General features: G+C 36.4%; 1 protein-coding gene across 11 annotated transcripts in view; it reads right to left on the reverse strand.

Annotated features, from left to right (window-relative positions):
- Dlg2 (discs large MAGUK scaffold protein 2) overlaps window positions 1-16,672 on the reverse strand; it is a 2,013,368-nt gene that overhangs the window by 48,982 nt on the left and 1,947,714 nt on the right. For all 11 annotated transcript variants that reach the window (XM_077797652.1, XM_026384678.2, XM_077797650.1 and 8 more), the window contains one exon: window positions 16,202-16,277. In XM_077797652.1, the coding sequence (XP_077653778.1) occupies window positions 16,202-16,277 (76 nt within the window). The remainder of the gene's footprint in view (window positions 1-16,201; window positions 16,278-16,672) is intronic.

The following is a 16,672-nucleotide window of genomic DNA, read 5'->3' on the forward strand; positions in this document are numbered from 1 at the left end:
TTTTTACTTTTCTCTTAGAAGGATTTCAAGTGCACAGAATAGGATAAATCACGATCCTGAGTCATGGCATCTTTTTCATTGTTTCCTGCCTTCACCTAGAATGATAGATCTATGGTACTTACTACATTATGGTAAATGGATAGATGGGTGGATGGACGAGGTGATTTATATGTAGGGTGATGTAGAGTGAGCTACAGATGGATTTTTTTTAAATATTATAATTTTGTTTTAACTTTCTAGCCTTCATATTGTGACTTTTTTAGGTTAGTGTATCTTACATCTTATGGAAGCAAGTTTACGCTACTTCTCTTGCCAGTTTCATTTTACAGAGGAGTTAGTGACCTATTTCAGATGACATGGTTAGTGGCCTAGCTGGGGTCATAGAACTGAGTTTGTCAACTGCCTGAAAGAACAGATTGAGTGTGCCAACTTCAAAGGAAATCCAAACCTTTCCCAGACCATCTTCAATGTTTGCCCAGAACAAGGACAAAGGCTCAGAAATGCTTGTTTTTACCCAAGCCCTAAGACAGTACTGGCCATGAAAGATACCTTGTAAACTATTGCTAAGGAAATGCAGACCAAATAAATATTCATGTTCCACCAAAGGATAGTGCTTGGCTGTGGAACTGAGACAGGTCACTTATTTCCTATGACCCTGCCATCTCTTCTGTGAAAAAGATAAGGCACAAATTTGCTTTGCAAATATCAGGACTTATTTTCTAGTATTCATGAAATATTTCTGAACCCTAGAGGAAGACTGGATTTATCACAACTGCTCCTCCAGCCCAAAGTTGATTCAGTTTTCTAAAGTTTATTTGGGTGACAATTTTATGTATTCTACTCAGGGTTGGTGTTCAACAATTCAGTGGTTATTTCAATGTCATGCATGAACTGGTCATTTCTAACAGCACACAGCCATTACCTAATGCTGGAAATTTGGAACACATTGTGGAGATACCTGCTTGAGGATAAGCCTAAAAGCATTTGTATGCCCAATTTTAAATTCTAATCTGGGCTCTGCCAAGTTCTTTTTCTCTTCCACCATTATCCTGGTGGGCATAGTCACTTTGAATGGTTTGCCTGTTAGGCCTTCCACTATTCCCCACATGTTCACAGATGATATGCTTAAAATTCTCTGTCAAAGGCCACTGACTTCTCACTGGAGTCATTCCAATGCATTACAACAGGAGCCCCCCTGTTCCAGTCATGACCAGGTAGGTACCCACCATCTATTCTCCCCCAAACAAAAATCAACCTCTTTTTTTTTTTTTTCACAAGTAAGTGATTGCAACTCTGTCTGATAACCTTTAAGTATTCCCTAGGGTCTAGAAAAGAACCTCCCCAAACATGGTAAAGCAATACTTAAAACCCTCTAGCTCTGGGCCTCAAGCTACATTTGCATCCTTGCTTTCCCCACTACTCCCATGTGTTCTGGTCAAATGTAATACTTGCTGGTCATCAGATTGCCTCTTCTCCTTTACCTTTACTTCTACTGCTTGCAAAGTATGAAAACGTACTTATTCTATAGTTGTTAAAATTTTAATTTTTATAAGCTTAGCTTACAACGCAACATCTTCCTGAAATGTTTTCTTAATTGCTCTTACTCGGAGGAGGTCTTCTCTCTCCCTTGAGTCCCTGCTAAAGCTCTGTGCACATCTTATTAAATGTTTTTGCCTTCAGTGTGTATAAGACAGTAAGCTCTGGGATGGCAGAGGTGGGGACTTACCCAATGACCAGAGCAGCATCTTGTATAGAAAGGAAACACAAAGCCTATTTATCAAAATGAAAGGAAATAACACTCAGATCAAGACAATCTTTCTTAAGGCAGCAAAAGACTGCTCAATTTTCCATCCACAGGCTATAACAAAAGATATGAGAACTGTGCCTTCTAACTTACATAACTTTTCTCCCAAAATACCACCTTCTTCATTCTCACATTATTCAATTCAATAATTATTGGTTGAGTGCATGAACTATTTTAGACCCTAAATAAATCATATTCACTACCTTCAAAGAACTTGCAATCAACTCTCTGGATTTTTATTATAACTGAAAAATCAGATACTCAGAAGGAGAAACTATTGGCTCCAGGTCACGTAATTAAGAAACCTAAGAATAGAATCAAGGGCAACTTGAAATCAGAGCTTCTCTTTATAATGAAAAGGCAAGATAATTAGGTACTTTTTGAATCTTAGGAACTTACTGGAAACTATTGCTGAAGCTCTCTTTAGATATTACATGATCTGTCACTGAAAAAGAAAACTACCCACATATAAACACAGTATACAGGGGTAAAGAAGCAAGTTACACTATTTTTACTTGCTTGGAATCTGACTATAATTACTGTGGCGAGGAAGATGGATGACTGAACAGTCACTTCTGCATCCCTACCTCTTGATGTTAGATATTTAAGGTTCCAAATAGTTGAAACTTTTGCAAAGTGAAACATGCAAACGCCACAGCCTTTTACCACGAGTCAGATTAAAGGAAGCCATGCAGTGAATCAGAATTTATTCATGAATAATTCCCAAAGTAGAAATAGGTTTGAGCCAAATAACACTTGATATCCTGAATTAATAGTAGGAAGAAAATTTAACAAAGGTTCATTTTCTCATCTGGTGAAACTATAGTTGCTACTTATATAACCACAAATTACACATCTCCTATTTATATTACTTTGGTCCTACAACCATTAATTGAATAGAATTAGTTAGGAACACCTAGAACTAGTTCATATACAAGAATGCTTTAAATAATCAATTATTCTATTTTCTTGACGTTCCAGTGACTTGGGAGGCTAAAGCAAAAGGATTATAATTTTGAGGTCAGCCTGGGCAACTTAATGAGACCCAGTCTCAAAATAAAAAAATAAAAAGGGCTAGGAATAAAACTCAATCTAGAGGACCCCTGGGTTTTATCCCCAGTACCAAAATAAAAATTATAGTATTTTGTTCATCCAAGAGTCGTATGGTGTTATGTAGAGCCCAACTCTACTACTTAGTAGCCCTATGAGCTTGACCATAGACTTCTATCTTTTCATGTGTGAAATGGGCACATTAATAATGCTTAATTCAAGAGTCATCATAAAAAGCAAATGAGCAATGTCTATAAAACAAATTTGTCAAAGGTGCTGGAAGTATACCTAAGGGGTAATGTATTTGCTTAACATGCAAGTAGGAAGAGTGTGTGTGTGTGTGTGTATGTGTGTGTGTGTGTGTGTGTGAGAGAGAGAGAGAGAGAGAGAGAGAGAGAGAGAGAGAGAGAGAGAGAAAGGAGAGGGTATAGGTGTGTGTGTGTGTATGAGAGAGAGAGAAAGAAAGAAAGAAAGAAAGAGAGAGAGAAAGGAGAGGGGTGTAGGGGTATGTGTGTGTATGTGTGTGTGTGTGTGTGCAGAGATGCTTAGAAGTGGCACACTGACTAGAATACAGGAGATTTCCAATGCAGTAAGCACTGATAAGTTGTGTTCTTCTGGAATTTCCCACAGGTGATTACACAGCATGTCAGAGAACTTAGAAACAGTCCAGATTTTTGATGGCCAGAGGGGAGGGGACTGAGAACATTCCTGCTGCCATGTTCTACTTTCCTGTCTACAAGAGCCATGCACATGGAGGGAACATTTTTCTCTCCCTAGCCACAAAGTCAACAAGCCCATAGGCAAAAGCATTGCTGATCCAAGTGGGTGTTGGGCAGAGTTTCACAACATTCCCTTCTCCATCTGTGTGAGAGGAAATTTAGAACCTTAGGAAGAGAGTACTGTTAAGAAGATGCTCATTGTTCCCCCAAATTCAAAGGCCAAATGTTTTCTCTGATATGGATGCTGATCCATAATGGGGTAGGGGACGGGCACAAGGGAAGAATGGAGGAACTTCAGAATGGGCAGAAGGGAGTAAGGGGAGGGGATATGTGGGTGAAAGAGATGTTGGAATGAGACAAACATTATTACCCTATGCACATGTATGACTGCACGAATGGTGTGATTCTGCATCATGTATAACCAGAGAAATGAAAAATTGTGCTCATTTGTGTACAATGAGTCAAAATGCATTCTGCTGTCATGTATAACTATAAGAACAAATTAAAAAATAATTAATTTGACATAAAAAAGAAGCTGCTCATTGTAGCCTACAGAATGGGAGAAAATCTTTGCCTATAGAATGGGAGAAAAATCTTTGCCAGCTACTCCTCTGACAGGAGATTAATATCCAGAATATATAAAGAACTCAAAAAAACTTAACATCAAAAGAAATAAAAACACCCCAATCAATAAATGGCCAAGTGATCTAAACAGACATTTATCAAAAATAGAAATACAAATGACCAACAAATATATGAAAAATGTTCAATATCCTTAGCATTAGGGGAAATGCAAGTCAAAACTACACTAAGATTTCATTCCATTTCAGTTATAAGGCAATAATCAAGAATATAAACAATTTATTTCTGGTGAGGATATGGGATACTTACACATTGTCTGGAGAACTGCAAATTAGTAAAACTACTTTAGAAAGCAGTGTGGATATTCTTTAAAAGACTAGGAATGGAACATCATATGAGCCTGCTATCTATACCATTCTTTGGTATTTATCTAAAAGAACTAAAATCAAGCATATTATAGACAACATGGTACCAATGTTTATAGCAGCACAATTCACAATAGCCAAGTTATGGGATCAGTCTAGGTGTCTGTCAGCAGATGAAAGGATAAAGAAAATATTATCTCTCTCTCTATATAGATACACAGTGAAGTTCTTCTCGGCCATAAAGAAGAATGAAATTATGGCATTTGCTGGGTAGAACTGGAGAGCATCATGCTAACTGAAATAAGCCAGACTCAGAATGTCAAGGGTTGAATGTTTTCTCTCATATGTGGAAACTGGAGAGAGGTGGGTAGGTATTAAAAATAAAGGGGAATCTCCTGAAAATATAAGGGAGACCAATGAGTAGAAGAAGGGGCTCGAGAGGGAGATAGGAGGCAAGGGCATGGAGAAGTACCAGGGAACAAAAATCTATCAAATAATGCCATGTCCATGTACAAATATATGACAATTAATCCCACTTTTACATATAATTATAAAGCTTTGGTTAAAATAATAACAATGATAGGAAGGAGGTCAGTAGAGTAGAACAAGCAGATCAAGGGGAGGCAAGAGGGGAGGAAAAGGGAAGGTACTATAGAATGAGATCCACCAAAGTAGGTATATGTACAAATACAGCATAATGAATCCTGTTACATATAGTTATAATGCACCAATAAAAAAATCAATGGAAAAAATAACCTTCAAAGTACATTAGGGAGCAGGATGGAGGTGGGAAGTTGCCCCATGTGATATAGGATGGCCCAACTCAGATGTGTGTTCAGTCAGCACTGCACCTGCCTGAAATTGTTGAAAAGATTTTCCTTATTTCAGCCTCAGCTTTTTTAATCTGTAAAATATATTTAGTTAGTAAAGCTTGAAAGAACAGAATGTATTTCTAAGGAGGCAGGATAGAAGTAAATTTCAGGACTCCCCACCCCCAAACATCTACTGTTATATTTCATAAGTTAGTAATTATTTATTTATCTTTTTCCTTCCCTGAAGTGAATGTAATAAGTTTCCAAGCTTTGGGTTTTGGGGGGAGAGAGGTGGAGGGGTGGGGGAGTGATTTCAAGTAGAATTTTAAGGAATTCCAGGGAAAATCTTTTACATTATGGTTGAAAAAAAAAAAAGGAAAACATTTTCGTAAGTTTCTGTGGTAGAGAAATTCATGAATTGTAAGATTTCACTCAAATGTTAGATTCTCTTTTTTGCGGATTTGTGATAGTGAATAACTCTGTTCAGCTTCCTAAACATGAGAGTTTAATGTGAAATCCTATGGATGGGACTGGATAACTCCAAATGGGCTCATGTATGAGTAGTTGTTTACTAAATAATTTGTGATCATGGATATAATAATTCAATAGTATATTTATTGTCTGAAAAAAGAAGTTGCTCATTCTAGCTGTATTTAGGAAGAGTTTGAGGTGTGTGTATGTAGGTAGTGATGGGGAAAGAGATATGCTAATATTTCTAAACATGTTATACATATTATCTCTTTTAATATGATTTTCATTTTCACATATGTGGCAACTGAGGCTTAGGTACGATAACTCTGAAAGAAGTTGGTCAGTGACTGATAGAAAACCTTTCTGCTTTGTCTATATATCTCAAATTTTGGCCTGCCTAGCAGAATCTCTGGGGAACTTGTTAAAATGTAGCATTCTAGCCCCTATCCCCAGAGAATCTGATTTCACAGGACTGGGACTGAGCTAGACATCTCCATTTTTAATAAGACCCTCAGCTGATCATCATGTGGGTGCTGCAAACTGTGAGTTATTTTCCCTGCTAAATATTTTCTGTTTCTTTTCTCCTCATTGCAACTCTGTGGTTCTCAGTCAGGCCTTCTCTGTGCCTCACCTGCATATTTACTGGACATGGGCTCCAGTGTTAGCATTTATTCACTGTTACAAAAATGCCTGAGAAAACAACTTAGAGGAGAAAAAGTTTATTTTAGCTCACAGTTTTGAAAGTTTCTGTCCATGGTCAACTATCTCCATTTTTCCTGGGCCTGTGGTAAGGCAGAGCCTCATGGCAGAGAGTGTGTGGTCAAGCAGAGTTGCTCACCTAAAGGCAGTCAAGAAGCAGAGAAAGAAGGGAGGGGGCCAGGGACAAGTTATAGTCACCAAGGGCATGCCCCCAAGGACCTGTTCCCCTTAACTGAGTCTTATTTCCTACCATCTCACCACTTCCCAATAGTCCATTCAACTATGAATCCTTCAATGGATAAGTCCACTGATAAGGTCAGAGCCCTCATGATGCAATCACCTTCCCAAAGGCCCTACCTCTGAACACTACTGCACAGGTACTAAGCCTTCAACACATGAATCTCTGAGGGACTGTCCAGATCCAAACCATAATAGCTCCTGTTCTCTAAGATTATCTCCCTTTGGGAATTAATTTCACACTGTGGCAGAGTTATCTATTAAAACTCTAATCTAATCTCTACTAAAATCCTCCAGGTTTTCTACTACTTTTGAGATCAAGGCCCTTCAAGATCTGGCTCCTGACTTTCCATCTACCTTCTCTTCTGACACGTGAAGTTTTGTACTTAAATTTTTATAATTAAATGACAGTTCACAGCACACCGGGCTGTTTCCTATCTTACAAGTGATCACTTCTATTACAACATGCTTTCATCCTTCTACACCTAGATGGAGTTTATTGATTCTTCAAGACTCATTTATTATCTTTTCTAGGGACTTTCCTATGAAAAGCATGAGTATCCAGGCCTGAGCTCAAATAATATCCTGTGCTCACCTCTTACTCAGTGCTTAATCAGATTGTATTTGTTATTTTTACTAACTCCTTTGCCTCTCCAGAACATTTATAATTCCTAAAGACTGGAACCATGCCTTATTCATGGTGTATTTCCATTGTTTAAATCAGTACCAGGGACACAGCATAGCTCTAGCAAATACTTGTTAAACTGAAGCTTAAAAAAACTTGAAAACATTAGAAAGGAGGAAAGCACAATGGGTAAGTGAATTTATAATGTTTCAATGTACCATATTCCTTCCAACAGTAATTAAAAGGAAGCTTTAGCTTAGTGAGGCAATGCAAATAACATTAGATTTCAAAAGCATTCTTTAAATTTCACAGCTTTTGCATTTGTTAATTTCCTCCTGGGGATGAAATTGACAAAACATTCAAGTTTTAACATATATAATTTTTAAAAGTTCTGAAATATAGAATTAATCTGGAGACGACAGAAGAACTGCACCAATTAAAATGTACAACATGGATGTGAGTCTGTATGAGTCCGCATGTGTCTGGTAACGGGTTTTGTCAGTAACACACTATACTATATTTGGCATATATGATTGCAGATTAACTTGGTAGTATTGACAGCAGTGCTTTTTGGACTCAGGAGGGAACAACTATTAAGAAATGCAAACACATAAAAATACAAAAGGAACATGTGGTTTATTCTCCATGCCATTCTGCAGACTAGCAGAATTAGTAATGTGATAAGTAAATACTATAAGGAATATGTAAAATAATGTCTACTTATTCGTTCAAAAATGTTCATTGACCTCCACTGGCTTTCTGGGTTTAGATAGGACTCTCTTTATGTGCACTGGAGACAGAGCCTCTAGAGGTGGGTCCCTCTGAGAACCATCTACAGGGAAGCCACTGGCACTTCTTGATCAGATAATTATCTGTATGTCACTCTGGTAGTTCTCCATGGAGAAAGGAGCTCAAGGTTGGACAAATGCAATTATCACATTCAAAAGAAAATATAATGATTTAGCAGCTCTTCCCAGGCTGGGCTGGTGATGCTGCAGAATATCCCTGAAGATATCCCTCTCTTTGTTCTTTATGTAAAAATATAAGTCTGGTTAAAACCATGATGAATGCAATATGGGGAAAGACTAGTGCCAGGAAGACCAGTTAGGAAACTGCTAGAAGGTCTGAAATAGAACAGATATGATAAATAACCCGAGGAAAGGCCTTTCTGAGTTTTCTGCAGAAGGAAAACCTTGCCTTTTCGATGGCCTATGGAATGGAACAATTTGGCTTTCCTTCCACCCTTCCTGCTTGGATCTCTATCTAGGACACCTCTGACATGGCTCTTGCCATCTATAGATTGACTCCATTAAGGAGATTTTTTTTTTTTTTGAGGACACTGTTGACTCTTACCTCAAAATGTCATTTTGAAGCTATTGCAAAATCAATCCCCATAACTCAACCTGGTAAAGCAAATATAATTCCCACCTTGCTAACAAAACATTGGCTGCCAAAATTGCTTTTCTGATAAACGACACAGTAGAAAGTTCTGCTACCAGCTCTCTGGGTGTCCCAGAGAAATGATTTTCGTTTTGTAATTTGTAAATGATGTAAGTCAATGGCCTTATGGGAAATTCCAAGAATCAATGAAGTAGAACCAAGATTTCTCAATGCCAGCTCTGGTTTGACTCGGGAAGATTGCTGTCACTCTATCATCATAGTTTCATCTCTGCCTCCTTTCCTCTCTCACAGTCAACATCACTTCTTAAAAGGATGCTTAAGGCTTTGGAAAAGGTAATAGACTATTTTTAGAAACCACTGGGACAGATGTTCGAGGATGATAGTCCTCTCTGATTTGTTTAGCAACACTTTCCTCTTTTCTTTTTTCACTTTGCCACTGTTTTGATCTCAGATTTTCAGAATCTCACACCCAGAACATTGTAGTTGCTTTCTCAAACACCTCTACTGTCAGTCTCTCTCCTCCCAGTTGGCCTTTCTGTGGTTGCCAGATTGATCTCTCTGAAACCCTTCCCTTTGCCCTACAATGGGTACACTGAGTGGCTAGTGTGTGTTTGGATCTTTGCCTAGGAGAACCCTCACATATGGGTAGTGATACAGGTACAGTCAGGGTGCAAGCTCAGAGAAAACTTCTAGTTCTGGTTTGATCATAATCCTTAAAATTCTTCATTATCTGCAGAATAAAGTATAAGTTTCCTGGAAAATTTAAGGTATCATAACTGAATTGAGTCCAACTTTCCAATTATAAGTCCTTTTATTCTTCAAAACTCTTCCTTGAATTGAAAGTAAACTGGGTTTGGGTCCCCCCTCCACCACCACACCACCACCATCCATTCTGTTTTCTATTCCTATCTGCCTCCCACATCTTTCAAATTTCACTAATCCTTTAAGGCCCCACCACCATTCAAAATCTCTTAGCTTTCAAGCCAGAATCTCCTTTTCCTTTGACCGTAAGAGCAAGTTCTCTGCCCTCTGGTCTGGAAATGACTTACCTGCCATAGGAACTCATCCTTTCCCCCAGAATACCTGCCCCTCCAGGCCAGCCACCAGGCCCATCTTTACAACTCTGCCTGTCCAACTGCCTTGGCATCTTGTAAAGTCTTACTAGGTAACTGAATGTATGTGTTTACTATGACTTATTCCCTCATTTTATTCTGGAAAGCCACAGTAAAGAAAATGTGTGGCCTCTAAACTCACTTCAGAAATGTTCTTACAGCAAGAGTCACATCATTGAGAAAAATCAACTTCCCCCTTTTAGGATTTTAAATTTATGCCTGAGACAGTTTTTGACAAATATGAATTGAATTCAACTTACTCCTTCATTTTTCTTAAAATGTACAAGAGTGATATGTCGTCTCAATAGTGAAAAAGAGGACGTAAACAGATAATGTACTTTGAAATCAGTCAGACATGAGTGAAGACTTTTTTTTTTTTTAAACACCTCTTTAAACTTCAGTTTATAAAGAAGACGTAAACTATTTCCTTTCAAGTTTTGCTGTGATCATTAAGGAATGGGTGTAAACTGTCTGGGTTTTTACAATTAATACTCCTACCACTTTCAATGACATCTAACATCTCTGTTAAGTTCCAGATAGATGATAAATGAGACTAGTTATTTATTTATATCCCACCTTAGTTCAGAAAGGATTTACAGTGTAAAAAAGGACACACATGAACACTAGTTGTACCTTGCTGACATACACGACATATGACATACTTTCTTCTACATATATTTTCCTTCCCTAAATTATAGGGATTTTTAAATTAAAAACAACAAAGTTTAGTAGAGTTCACTAAATAGTCATTGATTTTTCAAAGTAGAACAGCTTGATTCTGAAGATTATGTAATTTCCTAGACCGGAAGGAAATAAATAACATTTTGTTTATTTATTGGAAAAAAATAATACAATAGCTGATTAGGAAAGTAAGGAAAAAAGTCAGAACAACAATGAAGGAAATTACAGGAGATTAAGTTTTCACCAGAGGCTGATTTAAATGGAGACTCATTAGAAAATTCACTGCTAACCCCAGGAGGGCTTGGCTGCATTGAGATCTGAGAAACTGAGCTGGGTCTCAAAGATGCTCATTCAAATAGGCGACTATTTGCAGCTTAGGGGTCTAAGTAGGCTGACATTATCCAAACTACTGTCATAATAGTCAACTTGTCTTTGCTTATATAGACATAGACTTTGTGAAGGTGCATGGAGTAGATAGAGAGCCTGGCCATTTCATTTGTAGTAAATGTCCCTTTCAAACGAAGATTTATAGTTTCTTCATGGATACTCCCAAAATTCAATAAGCTCCAAACCTTATACATACTTCCAAAAAAAACTTCTGATCTTCCTGTAAAGGCCCATTTGCTACAACTCCCACCTTAATCTCCATGAACTAGTGTCCCTGGATTGCCTCACCTAACTCCAACATGTCTGCAATTTCCATGATCACTTTAATGCTTTTTCTATGTGTATGACGAACTCCTACTCAAACATTGAGATCCTGCTCAAATATCTCTTATACTTTTATTGCTTCTTTCTTACCCAACACTTAATGAATATAACGTGAAGTAATGGAAAGGGCAGACATTCTTCTGTCAAAATGGTTTGAATTTAAACCTGAATCTTGCACCTACTACTAACTAACCTACTACTAACTTAGAGAAGTCAGTTAATCTTCCTGAGGCTCAGTCCTGATTTTTAAATAAAAACTGTTAATCACTTACATTTATGGAATCATCAGTGATATGTATTGCTATTGTTTGCCTGCCTATATTTGTTCTTGAGAGTTCACTGAGAGACCTTGTCTTTCTGTTTCCTGGCCCACAAGACATCCAGCACAGAGCATGGTGTTTTGCAGCACTCAACGTTCTTCTTTTTATTTTATTTGTTCTTTTTAGATATACATGACAGTAGAATGTATTTTGGCATGCATACATAGAGTATAACTTATTCTAATTAGGATCCTATTCTTGTGATTGTACATGATGCGGAGTTACCCTGGTTGTGTATGTTCTTTTAATTAATGGATAGTCATGGAAAAGAAGCTCAAGCACCAAAAGGCTAACTGAAGTTCAAGTTCTTCTATGATGAGCTCTGGTCATTCCTCTGCCCATTAATCTGAATTCTCAGAGCTCTTGTACATACTACTAGTAAGGCCCTTGCCACAGCCTGATCCACAGATACTAATGGATTCAAAGCTTCCTCTAGTATAATAGCCACGATTTTTACTCAGGACGCTTCACAATGTTCTGTAAATGCCAGCTAATGATAAGATTATTTAAAATGTTCCATTCTCTTTCTCCTTTCAAACAATTTCTTTCTCAGCTTATCCTGAGTTTACCCCCAAGGTCTCAGACACTGAGGTCTCTGCAACAATGACTTATTTATTTCTGAAATCCTTGCCCTTGGCTCAAGGTGAGTGGCATCTCATGACTCAGCTTTGCCAACTCTTCATAGGGCTGGGGAGACTGTCTCCTTTCCTCAGTGTACTTTCTCTGAACTTTGTTTTCTGGACAAAACAAAGTGCAGTGATGACTGTTCTCATGAGGATTTAGAAGAATTTAGTTTTATTACCAATTAATGCATAAGTAAATCTCATGGAGGATTACTGATGGATTCCATTTTAAAATTTAATCAAATCTGGAGACTCAAAAATTGAGAACAATTCTCAACATTATGCTAGACATGACTGATCAATCATAACGCCTTTTCTATTGATGTTATATATGGCTTCTGAATCTTTTTCAACATATTACACCAGGTAAAAACTGTCAATCCCTCAGTCTACATAGGAGATGAAACTTGTTTTAATGTCCCAGATGTAGTTCAAAGCTGTTATTTGTTTATAAGACCCAAAGAGCAGTAGTGACTTAGTAATGAACTGAAACCAGAGCTCAGGTTTTGATCCCCCTCACTTTCAGTCCCAGGTTTCACTTACATGTTTACTCTTCTTCAATAGTCATTCAAATCTTAGAATTTACTTTCTATTCAGTGTTAAATACTTAATGGTATTTAACATATACAATTAAAAATCATACCATGCATGCTTTGGCTTTATCAAAAAGATATTTGATATATAAATCTTAGCAAGAGAGAGAGAGGGAGAGAGAGAGAGAGGGAGGGGAGAGAGAGAGAGAGAGAGAGAGATATCTATGCTGCACTTGTATCCTGCATAAGTCCTAATTCTGTATCTGACACTTGGTAGGTTTTCAATGTAAATTCTCTTTTATAGATCAACTGTACAAATGAAATAAACAGGTCTATATTTAAATTATCATGAGAAATCACTGAAAAATCCTACCTTCTTGTATTTAAGTAGTATTTGTTTGAAAGCATTCTATGTCATTATTATGGTTTGGATATGAGGTGTCATCCCAAGATCTCATAAAATAGAAAATGCAGGGATATTCCAATGTGAAATGACTAGATTATGAGAACAGTAACCTAATTAGTGGATTAATCCCTTTGATGGATTAATAATTTGAATGGATTACTGGAAGACTAACTGTAGGCATGTAGGACATGGCTGCAATAAGTAGGTCACTGGGGACAAGTCCTTGGGGAAAGGTATTTGGTCCCTGGCTCCTTTCTCTCTGCTTTCATCTGTCATGAGCTGAGCAGTTTTCCTCTGCCATACCCTTCTAGCATGATGTTCTGAATGACCTCAGGCCCAAAAGCAAGGGAGTCAGCTGACCACATATTGAATCTAGAAACTGTGAGTCCAAAATAAACCTTTTCTTTTCTAATTTTTTTTTGTTGGGTATTTTGGTTACAACAATGTATTCATCATGACAGTCATGATATCACATCTTTTCATTCTTTTTTTTTAAGAATGACACCCCAAAATGCTTAAATAAATTTCTATTTCACCTGAATATTTTTAGGAAAATAAATTATTACATAAATGACTGGACTTCCCATTGATATTTTAAATTCAAAGGGTAACACTGTGGTTTGAGTCTCAAAAGTGTGAGAAATGATATCTTTTCTTTTTGTTTTTCATTGTGATACCTGTTGACCGTAACTTGTGGTTTTGTGTTATACTCAAAAGCCACAATTTTTAGGATGCAAAGGCAAAGGAAAGACATGAAGAAAAAGAGAATAGGAAGAGAGAAGGTAGAGTGTTATTTTATAACACATTATAATACAAGTATTGCCCCTTCAAAAAATAGATTTCAAAAGCCGAGAAAGCTATAGCTAACACCATACTTAATGGTAGACTGAATTCTTTCTCTTAAGATTAGGAGCAAGACAAATGGCAGCTGTTGCCACTTCTTTCCAACCTTGTATTGGAAGTTCTAGTCAGAGAAATTGGTCAAGAGAAAGAAACAAAAATCATTCATATTGGAATGAAGGAAGGAAAATTATCTCTTTTTTTCATATGACACAATTTTGTGTATAGGAAATTCTTGAGGAATCTACCAAAAATCTATTAGAACAAATGAATGGGTTCATGAAGATTGCAGGATATGAGATTAATACAAAAACTATGTTTCTACATATTTTTAATGAACAATCTAAAAATGAAATTAAAAATACTTCACATACAAGAGAATGAAATTGGAACCCCAACACTATCCATATATAAAAACTAACTCAAAATGGATCTAACACCTAAACATAAGAGCAAGAACTGTACAACTCTTAGAAGAAAACATGACATAAATTTTATGTTTAAAAATCATTGAATCTGGAGACTGTAAAAAGAGAAAATTCCCAACACTGTGGTAGAGATGACGAATCAATCATAACTGTTTTACTGTTGATGTTATATATAACTGTTGATGTTATATATAGCCCCAGAATCCTTTTCAACATAGAACTTCAGGATTAGGCAATGGTTCCTTAGATAGCACATCAAAAACATAAATAACAAAAAGAAAATTAAATAAATTTAACTTAGTCAAAAATTAAAAAAAAAACTTGTATCTCAAAGGACACTATCAAAAGTGTAAAAAGACAACACAGAGAATGTGAATAACTATCTGAAAGGCATTCGTCTGATGAGGAATTAATGACCAGAATATATGATGTACTTCTACAAATCAGTAACAACAACAAAACTCCAAATCTAAAAATGGGCAAAGGACCCAAATAGACATTTCTCAAAGATATACCAGTAGCCAACAAGTACATGCAAAAATCCTCACTATCAACAGTCATAGGGAAATACAAATCAAATCACAATGAAATACCACTTCATATTAACTAAGATGACTATGCAAAAAAGAAATACAATGGTAAGTATTGGTGAGGATGGAGGGAATTTGGAACCCTCATACACTGCTGGTTGAAATGTGAAATGGCAAACACTCTGACAGTTCCTCAAAATGGTAAGCCTAGAGTTATCATATTGCTGATACCAGCAATTTAACTCAGGTATAGATTCAACAGAAATAAAAACATATGTCCACATACATTTTTTACACAAATGTTCATAGCAGTATTATCCATAATAACTAAAAGTCAGGAACAACCAAAGGATAAATGGATATATTAAAAGTATTTCTACACAATGGACTATTATTTGGCAATAAAAAGAAATGAAGTACTTATATGTACAACAACACAAATGCAACTTGAAAACATCATGTAAAATGAATGAGTAGGCACAAAAGACCTTATGGTATATAATTCCTTTTGTATAAAATATCTATAGGCACATTTTCTATCTCTAGACAGAAAGTAGATTAGTGGTTGCCTATGGCTGGATGGGGAAAGGAGGTTAGGGGAAATGGAAGTAAATTAACCAATGCAGGATTTCTTTATGCAGTGATGAAGTACTCTAAATAGACTGTTATGATGGTTGTACACTCCGAATATAACTCAGTTAGTTGTATGATACGTAAATTTTATCTCATGAAAGCTGTTATATTAAAAAGATGTACTGTGTGTGATTCAATATTTTAATTTTGGAGATTTGTTAATTCTCTCCTTTTCTATGTCTGTCACAACAATCCACATATTCACTTAAATGACCCATGTGCATATTTCCATGACCATTGTCTTAACTTTATAATGTGTAACAAACCATACATGTTTTCTAATAAGCAGATACCTTTTATGAAATCCAACCTTTTAGAACGTTAATTTTAGAAAAGTAAAGTCATGAAAACTGCAGTGTTTTCTTCTTTACTGCAGTCATTACCTCACCTCCATCAACACATCATTTCTGAGGACCACTAGCTTAGCCTCTGTATTTAATATATTCACCCTAAATTCATTTTATAAGAAATGGCATTGTTACTTTTAGCAATACATTTGTAACAGTGTTATACCATCTAGTGGTTCCATAATTTGTTTGCTGCCATAAGTCTAAATCTTAATTATCATTAAATCCATGGCAACTGAGAGAACTTTATGTTTGCTTCATTTTGTACCTACCCCTTTTGAGTCAATCACTCCAGGTTTTGCATTAAACTTCACTGTCTTCAATCGGGCACGTTCTTTTCTTTCCACCCTAAAGAAAAGGGGAAAATAATGAGTCTATCATATGACAAGGCATTTATGATTAAGAACACCTTATCCTTATTCTTACAACTCAAGTAAAACCTATTTTAAAATATTTCTCTTCCTTTGTTTAGTATAAAAATCTTGGTATAAAGTCTCCAAGCTTCTAGTATAGCCCTTGAAAATTTTATGTTACATGGGCTGAGAGTCATAGTATTTGGAAGAAACAAAGAGGGAGAAAAAAAATGATATTTGTTATTTTAAATGCTTAAGTCAATCAATCAAAATCTATTTCAAGAAATTGCAGTCCATAGGGACAAACACCTAAAATGAAGATGAAATGAGATTTACTCCCCTTCCCTTCTTCTTTCTTTTTCCTTCCCTTCCTGTAAGAATATTACTGTA

Source organism: Urocitellus parryii, chromosome 4, assembly GCF_045843805.1.
Source record: "Urocitellus parryii isolate mUroPar1 chromosome 4, mUroPar1.hap1, whole genome shotgun sequence".
Classification (NCBI taxonomy): Eukaryota; Metazoa; Chordata; class Mammalia; order Rodentia; family Sciuridae; genus Urocitellus; species Urocitellus parryii.